Here is a 19,714-nt window from a genome sequence, read left to right as displayed (position 1 = left end):
TGAGGCTCAAAGAGAGGCTCATGTGGCGCCTCTTGGTGAGGGATTCTGGGACCATCTTGCCAGAACCCCGCACAGTCAGCCACCCCCTCTACCTCCTCGCCTCCACCCCCATCCTGGCATCCTGCCCCCACCCCCCACCCCCATGCCCTTGCAGCCTGGCTGTGGGGTGGGGTAGGACAGCCAGGGTCACGTGGAGCTGGGTTCAGTGGGAGGAAGCCAGGCCGAGTGCAGACGGCTGCTGATTCTGGGGCTGGCCAGGAAATCAAGGTAAGAGAGAGGAGGGGGCCTGGCCCCCAAGCGAGTTCCCTGGAGGCAGAGCCGAGAGCAGCAAGGAGATGGAGATGAGGCGAGATGCAGGCAGACACTGGGCACAAATGTCGCCCTCTTGTCCCCCAGGTTCTCCTCCACCATGGACTCACCGGCACCGAGCCAGCTCCGCCAAACCCAGCCTGTGGCCCCCTCCCCACTGACATCCTACCGCTGGCACCTGGGGAGCAGCGAGGAGAAGGAGAAGGGAGCTGGAGGCTTCCGCTGGGGCCGCCTGGCCAGCTGGGGAAGGGCACTGAGCCACCAGGAGCCCATGGTGAGCAGCCAGCCGGCCCCTCGCTCACTATTCCGTCGGGTGCTCCCTGCACCCCCCAAAGAGTCACGGAGAAGTCGCCTCCAGCTCTCCAAGACCCTCTGGAGTCGGCACAAGAGTGCATCACAGGAGCCAGAGCCAGAGCCAGAGACTCCAGGTAGGAGCTTCCCCCCGCCCTGCCCAAGGCTCTGCAGGGTGGCTGGGTAGCCGGATGCTTGGGTTTTGTCTGCCACCGGAGCATCAGCCCTCTAGACACAGGAAGTTGTGGGGAGCACAGAAGCCTGGCAGGAAGTGGTGGGGGCCCCAGAAGCATTCTTCCTTCTTTCCACCTAAAGAGGGGTGGGGGTGGGGACTGCCAGGGACCTCCTGGTTGAGCCTGGAGAAGGGACAGGGACACACTCACAGAAGCACTGTGACTCATGGAGGTAGAGTCCAGATGCCAAATGGCTCTTGGCCCCAACTGGTCTCTTGTGTCTTAGTTTCCTCACCTCCCTGAGCTCCACTTCCCCATCAGTGTTTTGTTTGGTTTTGTTTTTGTTTGGTTTTGTTTTTGTTTGGTTTTGGTTTGTTTGAGACAGGGTCTCGCTATGTAGCCCAGGCAGGCCTTGAAACCACAGCCATCCTCCCATCTCAGACTCCTGAGTGCTGGGATGACAGGTATGCGCCTCTAGACTCGGTCACCCCATCAGCTCAGTGGTATTCACGATCTCGACCTTGAAAAGCGTATCATTTCAGGAATTCATGTTCAGTCTGTCAGTCAAGCAGGGGTTTGTTGAGCTATAATGTGAGCCAGTCCCTGACTGAGACAGAAGATGTGACAATGACCAAGTCAGGTGACTTTCCCTGCCCTATTACGATCACGGGAGGGAGGGTAACAGTAAAAAAAGTCAGCAGGAGGAGGCTGGGCACAGTGGCACACGTTTGTAATCCCAGCACTTGGGAGGCTGAGGCAGGAGGATCACCACGAGTTCAAGGCCAGCCTGGGCTACACAGTGAGATCCTACCTCAAAAAACAAAACAACAAAAAGAAATAAAGAAAAGAAAAGAAAAAGTGGCAAATGGGGAGCCAAGAGTCACACAGAGGGACCTAGAAAGGTAATGGATGTCACGAGAATTGAAGCTCAGGGATGTACACAGCAGGGCACCCGCCGGAAACCTGACATGTCCAAGTGACCTGCTAACAAGGAGTTACCCTTTGCTGCCCCTAGTGGTAAGACAAGGGAACACATCGTTCACGTGGGAGGGTTGACCCTGCCTATTTTCTTGGAGATCACCTAATTCTCACCTCTCTTATCTGGCAAAGGCAACACTTTAACCCCCTCCAAGGCATCAGGGCTTGCCCACTGCACAGGATCCAGAGAGAGCTCTTTAGTAAGCGCCACTGCTCCTCACCTGCTTAAACCCCTCCCATGGCTTCTACTACTTCCACAATAAAACACTCCAACTAGTGCCCCAAACCATGTACCAATCTATTCCTGGGCCTTGCCTTCTAGCCCCTACAGTCACTCTTGTCCTTCCCTTTATTTTGCTGGGCCTTGCCCATCCCCTACCAGGCTGGCCTCAAACTTATGGAGATCCTCCTGCCTCAGCCTCCCCAGTACTGAGACAACAGTCATGTGCCACTATGCATGGCTTTCTCTGTGTGTCAAAATCCAACTGCCTATTTAAGACCTCAGGCAAACCCCTCTGGAGGTCTTTCTTGACTCAGTAATTTCTACCGTTTCTCCAAAAAGAAGAGACTGCCACCTACCTTGAATTTTTTCTGTTCCTTTCTCTTTTTTTGGTACTGGGGATCAAATTTGGGTCCTTGCGCTTGCGCAGCAGGTGGCAAAACCACTGAGCTAGATCCCGGGCCCTTCTGTTCCTTTCCTAATCTTTGAATACTTTCCTCCTTTAGATTTAGTCACTTAGGTAGGGAACAAAGTCTCTTGTCCTTGTTTTTGTTCGTGTTTGTTTTTGTACTGGGGACTGAACCCAGGCCTTTGCACTGAGCTACATCCTCAAGCTATTTTATTTTATTTTTTATTTTGAGATAGAGTCTTGCTAAGCTGCCCAGACTGGGCTCAACCTTGCTATCCTGCTGTCTCAGCCTCCCAGAGCTGCCTTGTCTGTTGTTGTTGGGTTTGTTTCTTTGCTTTGAGACAGGGTCTCACTGTGTAGCCCAAGCTGGCCTTGAACTTGTGGTGCTCCTCCTGCCTCAATCTCCTGAGTCCTGGGATCACAGGTGTGCACCACCACACTCAGCTAGTTGTCCTGTCTTTTTAGCATCTTGGACTTACCCAGTGTCTTGGTTAAGAGAAAAATGCTTGTGTGTGAAGCTCAGCTCCATTCCTCATCACCTGTGTGGCCCTGAGCAAGTGACTCAACTTGTCTGGGCCTCAGTTACGAAAGCCCTTTGAATGGCTTTGGAGGAGCAGGGGAGAGAGGCGTGTGTGGAGTGGTAAACACAGTACTGGGCACATAGCAAGTGGGCGATGTCCACCACTATGGACCGTGGAGGCAAAGCTCAGAGAGTGGCAGATTCGTCAAGGGGGAACAGTATGCTGGGGTTGCGGGGTGGTGCACCTAGGAAAGAATCCCCAGGGGGCCTTCCACATGGAGAGGGAGGAGGAAGGGCCCTAAGGTCTCCCCAAACCTCCTCCTCTTCCCAGAGCTAGAGCTGGAGCCAGAGCCACTTGTGTCACAGATCCCTGAGGCCCCCACCCCAGATGTGCCTGTCTGGGACATTGGGGGCTTCACTCTGCTTGATGGAAAGCTGGTGCACATTGGAGGCAAGGAGGAGGTGAGAGGGGAGGGACTGGAACAGAACTGAGGCTGGGCAGGGTGTGGGGGCGAGGGGAGGCCCCTACCCCTCCCAAGGTCGGGTGGCGGCCTCACCTTTCTGACTGCCCCTCCCTTGGGACAGGAGGGTCCTCGTTGGCCCCAGATAGGAAGCGCTAGCTTGGAGGGCAGCATGCAAGTGGTCATGGGGAATCTCAGGAACCCAGGTGAGTCTGGGTGAGGCTGGGGCATTTGGGAGCCTCTCAAGGTGGGGCAGAATCATAGACAATTTCAACCCCTTACCTCCCACCTCTGACCACCCACAGATCGGACCTCTGGAAAGACTGAGCCAGAGGCTGCTGGCTCCAGCCAGGTCCACAATGTTCGGGTGAGGCAGCCAAGGAGAAGCAGGGAATGGAGGTGGGGTGAGCAAGGACTCCCAGTCCTCAGCGTTGAAAGGGGCATCCACTGTCCTGGCTGATCTGGGCCAGGCTGGCCTTCTCTGTGCCTCCGTGTCCCCTGTCTGTCAAATAGAGCAAGTGAGGCCACTTCCTGCTGGGGTCCCTTTAAAAAGAGTTAATGGAGAATGCAGGAAAGCAGATGTTCAATGCTTTATTGAAATGTGAGCTGCCTGGGAATGGTGGCGCACGCCTGTAATCCCAGCACTGGGAGGCTGAGGCAGGACAATCCTGAGTTTGAGGCCAACCTGAGCTACATAATAAGACCCTGTCTCAAAAACAAACAGAGGAGGAGGAGGAGGAGGCAACCAAGCTGGTTGCCATTATTATTGATGCTTTGGGTCCCTCAAGACCAACAGAGCCTTTCCCTGTGGGTGGGAGCTGAGGAGGGAGCCCAGAGTTCTGCCCAGCTGACATCTGACTCCCTCCAGGGGTTGCTCAAGAGGCTGAAAGAGAAGAAAAAGTCCAGGTCGGACCTGGAAGCCAGTGTCCCACGGGATGGGTAAGGGCCTTTGAGTGGCTGGGGCTCAATAGCGTCCTGGTTGTCATCCCCTCCTTCTGCACACAGCCTGCGCCTGTGCCTGTGTCCTCCTTTTTGTTCTCCCCATGCTGGGTGATGCTAGGCCCATAAAGACCTAGCACAAGGTCCCAAGTTCAATCCCCAGTACCAAAAAACAAAAAGACCTAGCACAAAAGAGCCAGCCCATGGGTGAAGGCTGGGATCGAGCTCTAAACCTGGAGCTAAGACAATACCTTGGTCTGGAAGAGTCAGAGGAGGACCACTAGGATAGATGGAAGTTAACTCGGCCAAGAGGCAGCAGGAAAAGCATTTCAGGCAGAGGGTACAGCAAGCAAAGACTGAGAGGCTGAAAGACACAAAAACAAGATGAGTTCAGAAAGTGAGGGGTTACATGGAGGAAGATGAGATCAAAGGTGACAAGGATGTTGGGAAATGGGAAGAAAGCATTCAAATGGGAAGGGGGAAAAAGGAGGAGGGAGGGAGAAAGGAAAGGACAAGAAAAAAGTGAAAAAAAGAAGGAAAAAGTGGAAACAAAGCTTCTGTACATATGGAGGGGAGGGGGCTTGAGGGGGGAATAGGATAAAATAAAATGTATTTTTTAAAGGTGATAAGGGGGCTGGGGATTTAGCTCAGTGGTTTCGCCGCCTGCTGCCCAAGCACAAGGACCCAAGTTTGATCCCTGGTACCAAAAAAAAAAAAAAGGTGATAAGGGCTGGACTTCTCAAGGTCATTTGGGCCACTATGAAGAGCTACGTTTATATTAAAAGCAATGAGGCAGCCTGACACGGTGGCACATCCCTGTCATCCCAGCACTCTGAGAGGCTAAGACAGGAGGATCACAAGTTGGAGCCCAGCCAGGCCAACTCTGCCACTTAGCCAAGACCCTGTTTCAAGATGAAAAATAAAATGGTTGGGAGTGCAGCTCAGTGCGGAGGCCCTAGGATCCCCAGGACCACACGCACAGAAATGAGGCCCCAGGGGTGGGGGCGCCTGAAAACAGGAGAGGGACGGGATCCAATTTAGGCTCAGGTCACTGGGCTTCCTCTAACTTTCCGGCTGGCTGCGGGGTGGGCGGAGGAGAGGAAGGAGTGAGCGCTTGCTCACCCGCCCTCACTCCAGGACCCCCAGCACTCTGGGCTCTAGGGAATCGCTGGTCACACTCTCCGAGCTGGACCTGGGCGCTGAGCAGGACGTGCGGGTCTGGCCGCTGCACTCCAGCCTCCTGGGGGAGCCCCACTGCTTCCAGGTAAATTCGGGCAACCTCTCTCCCCCACAATCCCACTCTTGACGCTTTAGCCTTACTTTGCTTCAACCTGACACTTGGATTCCCTGCCTCGACAGGTGACGTGGGTGGGCGGGAGCCGCTGCTTCTCCTGTCGTTCGGCTGCTGAGAGAGACCGCTGGATCGAGGACCTTCGTCGCCACTTCCAGCCCAGCCAGGTCATTGCCGAAGGCGGGTGGGGATCGAGATGCGGAGACTCCCCACTGTTTAGGTGGCCCCGCCCCTTCTATGCCACCCAAACCCAGCGTGCCGTAACCGCCGCACCTTTTCAACCACTTGGAGAGGGCCCTTCCTTTTATTTATTTATTTATTTATTTATTTATTTATTTATTTATTTATTTGTTGATTGGTTGGTTTTTTGAGACAGGGCCTAGCTATGTAGTTCAGGCTGGCCTTGAACTCACTATGTAGCTGCCGGTGATCCTCCTGCCTCGGCCGCCCGAGTGCTGGGATGTCTGGCGTGAGCTACCACGCGCGGCAAGGCTGCACGCTTCTACTACAATGCCTGCATCGGAGCGCTGTGTCCCCCACCACCACCTCAACACTCACCCTACCCCTTTCCCGACTCCAGGACAATGCGGAGCGGGAGGAGACGTGGCTGAGCGTGTGGGTACTCGAGGCGAAGGGGCTTCCTCGGCCGGCGGGAGCGCAAGGCGTGCAGGCCGAGCTGTGGCTGGACGGCTCGCTGCTGGCGCGCACCGCTCCGCGCGCCGGCCCGGGCCAGCTCTTCTGGGCCGAGCGCTTCCACTTCGAGGCGCTGCCGCCCGCTCGTCGCCTGTCGCTGCGACTGCGCGGCGCGGGCTCCGCGGGCACGGCCCTGGGCCGTGCGGCACTGGCTCTGGAGGAGGTGAGCGCCCCCCGCGCGCCCGCCGCCGGCCTGGAGCGCTGGTTCCCGCTGCTCGGGGCGCCGGCGGGGGCGGCGCTGAGGGCGCGGGTGCGGGCGCGCCGCCTTCGGGTGCTGCAATCGGAGCGCTACAAGGAGCTGGCCGAGTTCCTCACCTTCCACTACGCGCGCCTCTGTGGGGCGCTGGAGCCTGAGCTGCCCGCCCAGGCCAAGGAGGAGTTGGCGGCCGCCATGGTGCGCGTGCTGCGGGCCACGGGCCGGGCACAGGTGAGGCGCGGGAGCGCACGGAGCCGGGAACCACCCGGGACCAGGCAAGAGAGGCGCGCACCGCGAAGGAGTGGGAGGCGGAGCCCGAGCTGTATCTGCGAGGGGCGGGGCTCCCGGGGCGGGGCCTCAGCGCCTCCTGTGAGGGGCGGGGCTTAACTTTGGCCGCTTGGGGCGGACAGGAGTTGGGCCTCAGAGACAAGAAGCTCCCTTCTGATCTGAGAGGTGGAGGCTCTGGCCTCCGGAGCCCCAGCAGGGAGAGCCACGCCTGTGCCCCAGGTGTGAAGGATGGGCTAAGCCTGCAATGTGACCCCTGCCCTAACCAGGCATTGGTGACAGACCTGGGCACCGCGGAGCTGGCGCGCTGTGGAGGCCGGGAGGCGCTGCTGTTTCGAGAAAACACTTTAGCCACCAAGGCCATTGACGAGTACATGAAGCTGGTGGCGCAGGGTTACCTCCAGGAGACCCTAGGTGAGCTGAGGAGAGGAGGCTGGTGTCAGAGTCCTGCTGGATGGGACAGAGGATCCCAGAGGAGTTTTAGGGTGCCCTGGGTAACCTGAATTCTGGTTAACAGCAGGTGATGCTATGGTGTGAGGGGGGGGGTTAGAAATTTCTTAAGATATTAGGGGCCTTTGGAATAAGTTGGAGGTAAGGTTGGAGGAGGGTATGGTGGGTTTTGGTTATCACGACTGAACACTGGCTGCGCTGGACTGCAGGGCAGGTCGTACGGCGTCTCTGTGCCTCTACCGAGGACTGTGAGGTGGACCCCAGCAAGTGCCCAGCCCTGGAGCTGCCCGAGCACCAAGCCAGGCTTCGGAACAGCTGTGAGGAGGTCTTTGAAACCATCGTCCACTCTTACGAGTGAGAAGGGGGGGCCCAGCATGTGAGCTCACCCCTGCCCCTCCACCACTCTGCTAAGCATTGGTACAGTGACTTCCCAATTGGAGCTGCCAAGACGCTCAGTTAAATACCATTCACTATTTGGGACATTCTTATACTAAAAAAAATGTATTCCTTGTTTATATGAAAGTCAAGTCTAGCTGAGTGCCCTGAAGTTTTATTTGCTGTATCCAGGAATCCTATCTCCAAAGCCATGTCACCTGACCCCAAGTAATCTGGGATCCAGTTCCTTGTCCTCTACCCACAAGTTTTCCCAACCCTAATTTCTTACCATTTTATGGTATAACCTCTGGGTCCAGATGATGCATACTCCTGATCCCATGACCCCTGACCTTAACTGACCCTGTACCCCAAGTCCAGTGAAACTGGTCACAAGTCACTTGGGATTCCAATCCCTGGACTTCTGATCCTAGATTAATTTGCATGCTAATTTGTATGCCAATCCCATGACTTCTGACTCTAGATGACCCTGTAACCCTAGCCCCATCCTAGTATTTCCTGTACTCTGGCACCCGAGTCCCACATCCAATTACAACTACTCCCCAATGTCATGACCTTTGTTCCCATGTGATCTTATAAGTAAGCCTAAATCAAAGAACGCTGACTCTAGAGATTCCCCTAGTAACTACACTGTAAGTCCTGACCCAACAGGGACCCACCCACATCCCCAAGATGTGGGTAAGCATCTTACCCCAGATGTCCCTGATCCTGGAACCCAGACCCCAGGTTCAGTAGGAAACCTATGTGGGCTTAATAGTATCATGGCAGGTAATTGACAAGCCATGTAATGACTCCTGTCAGACCCCTGACCTCATGATCTTGACCATCCATGATCTTATGTCCGTAGCCTTCTCCTCTGACCATTGCCTCTTCTGCCTCAGTTGGTTCCCAGCAGAGCTGGGTGCTGTGTTCTCAGGCTGGCGAGAAGCATGCAAAGCAAGAGGCTCTGAAGCACTGGGCTCCCGACTGGTGTGCGCCTCCCTCTTCCTGCGGCTCCTGTGCCCTGCCATCCTGGCACCCAGCCTCTTTGGCCTGGCACCAGAACACCCAGCACCAAACCCAGCCAGAACCCTCACGCTGATCGCTAAAGTCATCCAGAACCTCGCCAACCATGCCCCGTAGGTGTTGGGGGGACCATGCTGGGGGTGTGAGGTGCCAGGCACCTGACCTGACTCATCCATCCATTCTGGCCCAACCCAGGTTTGGTGAGAAGGAAGCCTACATGAGCTTCATGAACAGCTTTCTGGAGGATCATGGGCCAGCCATGCAACACTTCCTGGACCAGGTGGCCACGACAGATGAGGACACCGCACCCAGCGGCTACCAGGGCAGCAGCGACCTGGCCCTCCAGTTGGCCGTCCTGCATGCCCAGCTCTGTACGATCTTTGCTGAGCTTGACCAGGTGTGGCCTGAGCACACAGCCCTGAACATGGGGTAGGGAGGCAGGAAGGCTGGGAGCCTCTAGCTCAGCATTCTCTTTTTGCTAGGCAACCTGTGACAGCTTGGAACCACTCCCCACCATCCTACAAGCCATTGAGGAAGGTCGACCAGTACCTGTGTCTGTGCCAATGTGTCTCCCCCCACCTCCTTCCCAAGTCCACACCAGGTAACCTCAAGTCTGATCCAGGTACTGACACGTGGGAGCAGGGGCAGGGCTCTAACTGGGGTCAGAGGTGAACATGGATTGTGTCAGGACAGGGGCAGGATCACGTTAGAGTCATTGTCAGAAACAGCACAGCACAGAGGTCAGAGGCTAGGGACTGGGTTGTATGCGGAGTCAGGGAGCTGCTTATAATGGAGTCCAAGGGCAGACAGTCCCAGAGTCACGCTGAGTTCTGTCAGCGATTAGGCAGAGGTCACCTCTGGGGTCAGAGAGAGAAAGTAGCCTTGCCATAGATAGGAACATTGTATTTCCGTCATTGGTTGTGGATGGGGTCAAAGCAGGGGTCCCGTTGAGATCAGATGTTATAAGCCAGTCCTCAAGCATCAGGAGCAGGCTTAAATGGTAAACAGAGGTCAGACCTAAGATAGATAGGGGTCAGGGATGGTGGGCAGGGTCATATTCAGGGTCAGAAGTCAGGAACCATAATATATCAGGGTGCATAGGTCAGCCTAAGTTCAGCAATTGGACAGGATGGGTCACATTGGGAAGGAAGAGGGTGACTTGATGAGCACAGACGAAGCCCAAAGTCAGACTGGAAGAAAACGTTATAGAAGGATCAGGTCAAGGGTCACACTGTGTCAGAAGTCAGGGACAGGCCTGGAGAGGGAGCAAACGGCTCTTTGGGCTCAAGGGTCATAGAGAGAATGGTATAGTAGTCAGAAGTCAAGGACAGGATCCTCATGGGGTCATAGGTCAAAATATGATCCCATCAGGGTCAAGAGTCAGGGTAGGGTCGTTTCTGGAAGAGATCAGAATGAGGTCATGGGGGGGGGCGTTGAGGATCTGAGCTTCCCCACCCGACCCCCCAGCTTCTCCGCAGGGGCGAAGCCCGGCTTCCTGGCACCCCGGGACCTCCCCAAACACACCCCTCTCATCAAGAGCCAGTCTCTGCGCACCTTTCAAGGCTCCGGGAGCTGGGCCCGGCGTCAGGCGGAGGAAGAGCGGCCCCCGAGGCGGCCCCAGCCAGTGCAGCGCACGCAGAGCGTCCCCGCCGCCCGCCGACGCCCATCCGAGGGGCCCCGGCCGCGCCCCAAAGGCTCCATCCGATCCGGCCCCGCGCTCCGCGCCCGGCCCTGGACCGAGGCCTCTACTTCGCTGCCTCGGAAGCCATCGGTGCCCTGGCAGCGCCAGCTGGACCAGCCAAGGGACCGAGACCAGGTGCTAGGCACGCAGCGACCTATGGGCAAGGTGAGGTCTGCCCCAGGTGCACGCCCAAGTTGTGTGTGTTGGGGGGGGACTGAGGATGGAGAAGAGGGAGACTAAGAAAGGACCGAAGGCCAGGCAAAACTGGATTCAAGCTGGGCGTGGTGGCGCACGTCTGTCAGCCCAGCACTTCGAAGGCTGAGGCAGGAGGATCACCTCAAGTTTGAGGCCAGCCTGGGCTACATAGTGAGTTCAAGGCCAGCCTGAACTACATAATGAGACCCTGTCTCAAAACGCCAAAACCTGAGTTCAAATACCTAACTCGCTGGCCCGCGTGACTCTGGGTCTAGTCGAACTCTCAGAGTCTCAGTTTCCCCATTCATACCACAGGAACGATGTCCCCCAAGGCGGTGGGAAAGCCCGGTGTTAAAGACTGGGAGGTCAGGGTCTCTGGGGAGAGGAAGGGACCGACTACCGGTATGATGATGGCAGCTGTGTGCCCCCAGCTGGCAGAACTACAGGGTGAAGTGGCCGCGCTGCGCGAGGAGCAGAAAGCGCTGTCCCGCCTGGTGGAGTCGCTGAGCACTCACATTCGGGCCCTGACGGAGCAGCAGGAGAAACTGAGGGGACAGCTGCAGGAATTAGACGCCGGGCTCCGTGCCGGGTGAGCCCCGCCCCTCCACTAACTCCGCCCCCACGCCAGCCCGCACCCGTGAGATCTACCCAGGTCCGAGGGGAACGACCACGCCCCCTCGACTGGCTCCGCCCCCAAGGTCGGGTCCAGGCCCTGACAGTCCCCCCCCCAGATGGGCCCACCCGCTCAGGCCTCACCCTTCGACAGCCCTGGGCTGTGCTAGGACACACATCTAAGGATGGGTGCTCCCCTCCCCAGTCACAACCCCTCCCGGGACTGGCCAAACTCTGCCCCCAAGAGTTGAATGATTGTTTCTTTTGTATTTGTATTTGTATTTGTATTTTGTATTTTTTGTTTTTTTTGAGACAGGGTCTCGATTTGTAGTTCAGGCTAATCTGGAACTCACTAGGTAGCTCAGAGTGGACTCGAACTTTCGGCGATCCTCTTGCCTCAGACTTCAAAATGCTGTGATTACAGGCTAACAAGGGTTTGCCACTATTCCCAGCTTGATTGTTCCTTTCATGTTAAACGTGCCAGGCTGTAAATGATAAAACAAAAACAACAACAATAAAAACATGCCAGGAGGGGCCGGGGATTTAGCTCAGTGGTTCCACCGCCGCTGCCTCCTGCCTCTCGAGCTCAAGGACCCGAGTTCGATCCCCGGTACCAAAAAAAAAAAAAGTTGAGAGAAAACATGCCAGGCTCTGATCCGACCGTCTACATTTAGGCCCCGCCCTCCATTCCAAACCCCGCCCTCTGGATCCTTGCCAGTCCAATGCGCACCTGGGAGGTATTTCAGCCTTTGACTTTACCTCCTTTCCCCTGACCCCTACAGGACCTCGGAGCTGAATCCAGAGAGTGGTCCTCCAAATGGTGAAGGGCATAGGTTGAAAAGTCTGGTGAGATGCCTGCTGGAACGCTAGGCAGGGTTGGGAGGTGGGGGAGCTAGGGTTGTGGGCAACTCTTCCTGACTCCAAACCCACCTCCACCGCCTCTCAGGAGTGCCGCCTGACTAAGACAGAGCACACTCAGGCCCAGCTGAAGGACAAAGTCCAGAACCTACAACTTCTTCTGAGGACACCAGGGTCCCGGAGCCAGACTCCGCCCCTCCAAGCATCCTTCGTCAATGGAGACACCACCTGAGCAGCCCGTCCCACCCTATGTGCCCCAGGACACAGCTGGGGGGGGGGGTCTGACCCCTGCCTTAGTGCTGCTTGGCCTAAGGCAGGGTGTAGAGCTGTGGGTGCCAACCACTGCCACTGTGAAGTTGTGCAGTAAAATCTTGATTTCAGTATAATTGGCAGTTTCTTTGCTCCTAAGTATCACTAATCAGAGTACACTGTAACCCTTATTCAGCTCTCCCACATTCTCCCCTAGTATGAGGGAAATGTAAGCAGATTCTCACCAGCTGTGTGCCTTTAGGGCATCACTCTACAGCTTGCATTGCCTTATCTGTAAAATGCATCCAACATTTCCTACACAGTGGAAGACCCTAAGTTAAAGGCATTCTATAAAAGGAGTTCATGGACAGCACCTGCTTCTCAGTGAAGCACGGATCCCACTACCCACCTGTCAACTGCCAGACTCCAGATGAGACTTCCTAGACCCCTAATACCCAGTCTGCTCCCTCATGTCAGGAAGGGAAGGCACAGTTCTAGGAAACTGATGAAAGATGAGTGGGCACGTATCAAGATGACTGAGCTCTGTAGGAAAACGGCTGAATAAATGAGCAGGCATTTGAATCATGGGCCATGGATAGAACAATAGACAATGAGTAGGTTAACATTTGCTCAGTGTTTGACCTGATAGATGAGTAGTTGGGTAGGATGAATGTGTCTGCTTAGGAAAGACCTGACTCACAGGGGGAAATATTTAAATGGAATAAGTGAAAAAAAAATATATATATATATATATGTATATTACATTGTTGAGATCTTCTAAAATACAGAGCTGGGCCATGGAGAAACAATAATGAACCAGACAGACAAGACCTCTGTCCTCATGTGGGAAGGACAAAGAAACATGGTGGATGTATGGGTGGCTGGGTGGAAGGATGTATGTAGTGGTGGTTGGATTCTTGCTTGGTTGTATGGATAAATAGGTATTTGCTTGGGTGTTATAGTTACAGGCAGGTAGGATAGGGATGAGTGGGTTGATTGGGTGTTTGGATGGACTGATAGGTAGTTGGAGGGGTGGATGTGCAGGTGAATGGTTGGATGATAGATGAGTGGTTGATTGAGCATATGGATGAATGGGTGGATAAGAGAAGCCAACAGGTTTGTGATGTATATAAGAGGAGCTAGTCGGGGAGGCTGTGATCTTGGGGGAATAAGTGACTGGAAGCTAAGGATTGAGTGGGTGGAGTCCTCAGTGACTTATGAATGACCCAAGGGGGAACTTCTTGGCCCCTTTCCCACTCTTTTGGTGCTATTAGGGAGCCTAGCATTGGAAGAATCAGTTGGGTGATGGAGTCATTGGGGGCTGCAGGACCAGGATGTTGTCATAGTAACAGAGCCTCTCCGAGGACTCTCGGGTCGCGCGGGCCCTTTAAGGGTGACCTGCTTGGCCACTCCCAACATGGCGGTAAGCCCACTGGCCGCCCCCCCCGCGGGGGGACGGGGGGGACGGGGGGGGGGAAGACCTCCCCATCATGGCGGCGCGGCGGGGCTGTCGCGCTGAGGTCACGGCGGCGCGCCGGGGGGGCGGGGCGGCCGGGGGAGCGATTTAAAGGGACAATGTCCCCCGAGCGGTGGAGGCGGCGGCAGCTGAGGAGGCCGCGCCACCGGCACCGGGAGCGACAGCGGCGGTAGCGGCAGCGACGGCCGCACCGAGGAGGGGAGCTCCGTGCCCCGGCACCCAGCCGGCGGCGACGCCTCCCCGGTGAGGCCCGGCCCGGCCTGGGGAGCCCGCGGGCGGGGCGGAGCCGGAGCGGGGAGGGGGAGGCCTCGGCCGGGCCGGGCCAGGCGGGACCCCCCGGAGCGGGGGGCGGGGCGGGCCTACAGGGGCGGGGCCTGTCCGGGGGCGGGGCCGCTCGGGTGGGGGAGGGGCGGGGGGGTCTTCGGGCAGGTGTCTCCCCCTACCTCGGCGCGTCCCGCGGGGTCTCCCGCCCCGAGGTGCACGGGCGAAGGGCGCCTCCCCGGGACCCCGGCCCCCCGAGGAGTGCAGCAGCCCAGCGCAGCCACCAGCTCTGCGACCCCTGGGGGACGTCTGGGCGGGAGACCCCTCCCCAGCTGCCAAAGTGCTCCGAAGTTGCGGTCCAGCCCGTTCCCTGCGGGCAGTGCCCACCCCGTGGGCGCCCGCAGGTGCTTCCTCCAGGCCCGGGCAGGGACCCCCACCAGGACTGCCAGCCCAAGGACGGGCCCCCTGGGAGCCCCTAGGCCCCTGAGGGCAGCGCCTGCAACCAGGCCTGGAGCCCCGGCTCCGCCCCGGTTGCCTGGGCCCGGCCTCCCCATCATCTCCCTGGGGAGGGCGCCTCATTCCTGCCCTTCACTTTCCGCTGTTACCTTGAAGGTATTTATAGGTGGAGAGGACAGCCCCCTTATCTCTGGGGTCCTCATTTCTGGACCAGGAGCCCTATAGGTCCTTTTTGCCCTCGGACCAAAGCAATCTTGATGGAGGTTGCGGGGGATGGAGAAAACAAGGCTGGGTGTGCATGAGGGATAAGGCTGGTGAGAAGTGAAAGGGTTAATGCTGGGGTCACTTGAGGCTGTGTGTGGGGATGAAGGGGTTAATGCTGAAGAGCCCTGAGGTCCTGTGGGGGAGGGGCTGGAGTGTGGGAAAGTGCTGGGGTAGTTAGTAGGGGCCACCTCTTCGAAAAAAGTGAAAGGATGATGCTGGGGGCACTTGAGACAGGGTAAGGGATCGGCATGGACAAGTGGCTGACATTCGAGGAAAGGGAGGCATGGCCATAGGATGTGCATGTGCGGGGAAGCCAGGGTGCAATGGGGGAAAGTGAAGCTGTGTGTGAATGAAGGGAGGAACCTGGGAGAAGTGATAGGGTTAATGATGGAAGAAAAAGTGTCTTAGTGGGTATGAGTAACACTGGGATAAACTGAGGCAGTAAATGATCTGGGTAAAGAGAGGCATTATCCATGGGGAGACTGATGAATGCTGAGGGTAGGGATCATTGGGATACAGGTGTGTGGACAGGGCCTCAGCACCATTTACCTAGCTAGGTTGGATTGGGAGGTAAACTGAGGCAATGAGTTGCAAGGGTCAGGACCGAGGTTTTGAGGAAAGGGAAACTGAGACAGAATCCCTGTCTTATCTCCCCTAAGCACCTCCTCCTCTCTGTCTCTAGACCCACAATGCCTCGCTAAGCCAACCCCGAGCCAAGTGGAGCCAAGCCGAGTGCATCCATGGAGGGACCTCTGGCAGGCGGCCTGGCCGCCCCCGATCGTCCTCGAGGCCCGGAGAGGCTGCCTGGCCCAGCTCCAAGAGAGGACATCGAGGGTGGGGCTGAGGCTGCCGAGGGTGAAGGTAGCATCTTCCGATCTACCCATTACCTGCCTATCACCAAGGAAGGTTCCCGAGATATTCTGGATGGCAGAGGTGGCATTTCTGGTAAGAAGGAACATCCAGTGGGTCCCCAAGGCTCAGAGAGAGCCAGGTCACCCAACCTACCAGGAGCTGAGTTTGGGATTCAGATTCCCCTTGGCTCCACTGCCTTTTCTTTACCCTCTGCTTAGTTTTCCATTCTACAGGTGTGCAAACAGATGCTTTGGGTTCCCAGTGGGTGGCAAGGACTAGGACTGAAACTTGAGTTGGCCCAGCTCTCTCCTCTGAGATGGACACTACTTAGAACCAGATGCCCATCTCAGGACCCTGAGCTCCTGGCACCCACCCCACCTGTCCCGGTGCATACCTCCCTCCCATCAGTCTATCTCAGCTCCCTCTTGCTGTCTTGGTTAAGTCTTGCTTCTGAGCCCTGGGCCAAAAGAGCTTGTGCCCTCTAGTGGCGAGGGAGAGAACAGGGTGTCAGGGATACCTGCTACCCCTTTGTGCCTTGATTTACCTTACAAAAGGGTCTATGCACACATTGTCCCCATCTCAAGATTTGTTATTCATTCATTAAATACTGAGCACCTACTATGTGCCAGGCTGTGTTCTAGGTGCTGGGAAAACAGCCATTAACCAAAGAGGCGAGAGTTCCTGCCCCTCCAGGGGCTGCTGTTCTAGAAGGGGAGATGGACAACAAAGAACTAAGCAAATATAAAGGCAGATAGTGACAGAGGCTGTGGAAGTACTAAACAGAGAACCAGAATCACACATAGGGGACCTAGGAGAGCCTCCCTAAGAAAATGGCTTTTGAGTGGAGCACAGAATGAATGGCAGGAAAGGCAGGCCAGGTGGAAGGAACAGCAAGTCCAAAGATCCTGTGGTAGGGAGGAGCCTGGCATATTCAAGACTAGGCAAGATCCTGGTGTGGCTGGAGAATCTCTCCCTTCATCTCCTCGCCCTGCCTCCAAAGGCTTTGGTTCCCAGGAACTTCCAAGCACCTCATTAGCGGTTTTCGACCTGTCAAGCCCTTTGCGTGATAATTTCATATCACTCTTTGAAGAACAGGTGAGGTATCCTTCGCTATTATTATCACATGTTAGAGATGGGAGAACAGACCTTGAAGGGTGAAATAAGTTGCCCAAGATGACAAAGCCAGGCAGTGATGTGGCTTGACAGCGTCATCCTTAGCCACGGTGCCTTACTCATCCTTGAGGCTCTTTGACCTGTCCCTGCCCATCAGCACCTCTTACAATGCTCCAGTATTTATAGAACACCTTCATGGGACCAAGTGTACACTGTCCCTGCCATCATGGACCCTACTGTCTGGAGCAGGTGAGACAGATACCACCAGGTGTAAGGACATAGTCACTGAGGTGTGAAGGAAGATGCACCCAGCCCAGCCTGGGGGCATCCAGGAGTTCTTCAGAAAGTGAAAGGTGTGGGATGAGGGACAGTAAGCCCAACTACCGGGACAGAGGGTGAGTCCAGTACCTTAGCAGTCACCTCTTCCAGGCCCAGAGAGCAGCAGGATCTTGTCTAGGTCACACAGCTAGCCAGGACAGGATCAGGCCTGGACTTTATAGGAATCTGCAGGAAGAGGCTCTGGGATCCTGGGATCCACTATAGGTCTGGCTCTGAGGGATTGGGCATTTCTTCTCTACCTGGCAGACACCCCAGATCTGGAGAGAGGGGGAAAAGTAAGTAGGTAAGTGTGACCTCACTCTCCCTGGGGATCAACCAGAGATTCATAAATGTACCTGTTTTACATCCTAGGGATGCCAGGTGGTGGCACACACCTGTAATTCTAGCACTCGGGAGGCTGAGGCAGGAGTTCAAGACCAGCCTGAACTACATAGCAAGACCCTGTCTCAATACATAAATAAACAAACAAACAAATAAATAAATAACAGCAGGGTGGAGATATAGCCACCAAAGAAAGTCAGGCCCACCCTTCATTGTCTCCCTGAGCAAGTGGGGGTACAGGATAGGGGTGGCTGGACTCGAAGTGGGATTGTGGCCTGGAGGTCAGAGGAAGGCCTGGGCTTTGGACACTGTGTCTCCTCCTGTCCTTTTGGCTGCTTGACCGCCCCCTTCTCAGACTCAGGCACCTGCCCTGAGAGTCTTGTGATGCCTAAAAATAGGAACAGCCTCTGGGACTGCTACTCCACCCCAAAGCCTGGGCCCTCCCTCATCCACACTCAGCCCTTGGGAACCCCCAAGGACTCCCTGGAGTGGCCATCTCCAGATCCCTCTGCCTAGACAAGGACATGTCCACTGCCTGCTTTGTCTTCCATTATGTCTGTTGGCTGGGAGCCTCCTGGCTCCCCACAGCTGCTGCCCAAAATGCCTCTCAGATTGGGCATCCCAGGTATGGCAAAGTTGGGGGCAGGGAGAGGGGCTTAGACATTCTGCATGGATTGATGAAGAGTCTGGAGCACGCTTAGCATTGTGCCGGAGACAGGGCACCCAAGGACAAATGGCTCATCATTTCTGCCCTTATGGGGCCTCAGGCTAGGGAGGATATCAACATGGAGTGAGCTGGCCTGAGGCTCTGAGTCCAGCCTCCAGCTTCAACCCTGGGTCATCAAGGAGCTAACCCCAAGCCCCCAGGAGCCCCACCTCCCTTCTTTCTCTCCACCACTTGCTTCTCTGGATGGAATATTTACTGTGATCTTGTTGGCATCCATCGCTGGCCCTGCAAGAATGGGTAGGTGGCTGTTCCAGTTGTACAGAGGAGGAAACCGAGGCTTGGAGCGGGCAAGGCAAGCCTTTCAGATCCCACTGCTGGGCCTTGAACTGGGACTTGACTGGCTCCAAAGTCTAGATTCTTGGCCACTCTGCTGAGCTGTCTGGTTTGGGGTTCAAGTTGCTCATGGACACATCCTTTTCTCATTTGCAACCCCTCCCAGGGACCCCAGATGGCAGGAGCCAATGAGGGGGCCTTGGTATGATCACCGCCTACGGTTGCATCCCAGCCACCTTATGTGACCCACAGGTACATCTGGATCCCCATCAGTGGGGAGGCCTCTGGGCAAAGCTCCCACCTCCAACGTGTCTCCAACACAGGTTCCACTTGGCCTCCTTCCTCCGAAGTTGCTGCCACTAAAAATAGGAGCCTCACTGGAGCTGCTCAGACAAAGAGGCCAATGTGGCCCCCTGGCTCTCGGAATTCTTAGACAACGGCCATCACAGAATCATCAGATCTGGGACGCCCAGAATCTGAGGACCTTGGGGTCCCAGGATCTCAGAAGCAGGAAACCCAGGACCCTCAGACCCCCACTTCTAGGGTGTGCTGGGGCTGGTTACACATGAATCAGTCGTCCTCAAAAGAAGCTTGCATCTGTGACTCGCGTGCCCTCAAGAGACCCTGTTTCTTGGGGTTGTGCTTCCTTGGCTGGTCCAGACCTCACTTTCCCAGCCATCTCACCCTGACACCCCACCCTAACTTCAGCCCTGGCACCCAATCCCTGCTCCCTAACCATCCACCCCCATGGTTCTCAAATGGGGGTAACTGACCCCTGCTCCGGGGATATGTTGGTCACATCTGGAGATGTTCTTGGCGGTCATGACTGCGGGAGTGGGAGATGGTGGCATCTAGGGGGTGCTTCTCAGCATCCTACAGTGCAAGGCTACCCCCACCCTCCCCTCCCCTTCCGTGCCAGGTCACCGTCACGGCCCTCATCTCAGGCTCAGCGGCCCTCAGACAACAATCACACATTCACGATCATCCCCCCCTTTTCCATTCTCATTCCTTGACGCCCAACGGTCAGCTCTCAAGTTCCAGGAAAAATTGGGTGGTGCAAGATTGGAAAAAAGCAATAGCCCCGGCCCTTGCCCTCTTTCTGGACCTTCTGCAAATTGAGGCTAATCCAGCAATTGCATCTGTCGGGCCCTGGCTAGGGCACAAGTTCCCCCAGTGTGTTAACCTTGGCCCAGACAATTGGCCTGCTCCCCGATTGGCAGGCTCGCCTGTGGCAGGCAAGCATGGCAGGCAGAGAGACGCAGGCCAGGATTCCTGTGGTCGCTCCAGGCATTGGCTCAGCAGGCAGATAATGGAGAGTTGGCTCTATCTGTGTTGGGGGATTCCCAGGAAGGAATTCCATCCTAGGATCTGGGCCTGGAACAGGGTCCACAAGGCAGCGATGGGCCCTGCATAGCTTGTAGTC

At 56.1% G+C, this 19,714-nt stretch overlaps 2 protein-coding genes and 1 long non-coding RNA gene across 21 annotated transcripts in view; 2 read left to right on the top strand and 1 right to left on the bottom strand.

The window, feature by feature from the left end:
- The first annotated feature begins 196 nt into the window (after nucleotides 1-196).
- On the top strand, nucleotides 197-12,342 carry Rasal3 (RAS protein activator like 3). Of its 4 annotated transcripts, none has more exons than XR_015447558.1 (18): nucleotides 197-267; nucleotides 397-737; nucleotides 3,232-3,362; nucleotides 3,486-3,567; nucleotides 3,667-3,728; nucleotides 4,230-4,300; nucleotides 5,438-5,564; nucleotides 5,660-5,758; nucleotides 6,172-6,711; nucleotides 7,035-7,179; nucleotides 7,425-7,569; nucleotides 8,490-8,726; nucleotides 8,809-9,010; nucleotides 9,096-9,214; nucleotides 10,081-10,459; nucleotides 10,907-11,078; nucleotides 11,884-11,947; nucleotides 12,048-12,174. XR_015447558.1 is itself a non-coding variant. In XM_087201743.1 (18 exons), the coding sequence occupies exons 2-18, from the start codon at nucleotides 410-412 to the stop codon at nucleotides 12,189-12,191; spliced, it is 3,036 nt and encodes a 1,011-aa protein (XP_087057869.1). In that variant the 5' UTR covers nucleotides 197-267; nucleotides 397-409; the 3' UTR covers nucleotides 12,192-12,342. The 4 variants fall into 4 exon arrangements, 2 of the variants coding, with proteins under 2 accessions (XP_087057869.1, XP_012923873.2); XM_087201743.1 differs by having other exon boundaries at nucleotides 10,092-10,459; nucleotides 12,048-12,342; XM_013068419.3 differs by having other exon boundaries at nucleotides 10,921-11,078; nucleotides 12,048-12,342.
- LOC110347196 (uncharacterized) overlaps nucleotides 11,366-19,714 on the bottom strand; it is an 11,522-nt gene continuing 3,173 nt past the window's right edge. Inside the window, exons 4-6 of the long non-coding RNA XR_002391645.2 lie at nucleotides 17,306-18,243; nucleotides 17,040-17,227; nucleotides 11,366-11,586 (exon numbers count right to left, since the gene is read on the bottom strand). This is a non-coding gene — a long non-coding RNA (uncharacterized LOC110347196). The remainder of the gene's footprint in view (nucleotides 11,587-17,039; nucleotides 17,228-17,305; nucleotides 18,244-19,714) is intronic.
- The window catches only part of Wiz (WIZ zinc finger), a 24,921-nt gene continuing 18,975 nt past the window's right edge, over nucleotides 13,769-19,714 (top strand). For 4 of the 16 annotated variants that reach the window (XM_013068406.3, XM_021250342.2, XM_021250344.2 and 1 more), the window contains exons 1-2: nucleotides 13,769-13,928; nucleotides 15,349-15,611. In XM_013068406.3, the coding sequence (XP_012923860.1) occupies nucleotides 15,407-15,611 (205 nt within the window). In that variant the 5' untranslated portion in view covers nucleotides 13,769-13,928; nucleotides 15,349-15,406. Of the gene's footprint in view, nucleotides 13,929-14,176; nucleotides 14,351-15,348; nucleotides 15,612-19,714 lie in introns of those variants that run through there. The other 12 variants (XM_004872528.4, XM_087201736.1, XM_087201738.1 and 9 more) reach the window with 5 other exon arrangements.

This window comes from Heterocephalus glaber, unplaced genomic scaffold, assembly GCF_053883595.1.
Source record: "Heterocephalus glaber isolate CG9 unplaced genomic scaffold, H.glaber_assembly_v1.0 deba00001760, whole genome shotgun sequence".
In the NCBI taxonomy this organism is placed as follows: domain Eukaryota; kingdom Metazoa; phylum Chordata; class Mammalia; order Rodentia; family Bathyergidae; genus Heterocephalus; species Heterocephalus glaber.
The sequence above is the reverse complement of the archived record's forward strand: the minus strand, read 5'-3'. Positions and strand labels throughout refer to the sequence as shown.

Bases quoted from the DNA above. Each gene is read 5' to 3' on its own strand.
- Rasal3 (XM_087201743.1), top strand. From the start codon at position 410: ATGGACTCACCGGCACCGAGCCAGCTCCGCCAAACCCAGCCTGTGGCC. The intron at 3,568-3,666 runs GTGAGTCTGGGT...GACCACCCACAG, and splicing joins GGGGAATCTCAGGAACCCAG to ATCGGACCTCTGGAAAGACT. The intron at 9,011-9,095 runs GTGTGGCCTGAG...TCTTTTTGCTAG, and splicing joins TCTTTGCTGAGCTTGACCAG to GCAACCTGTGACAGCTTGGA.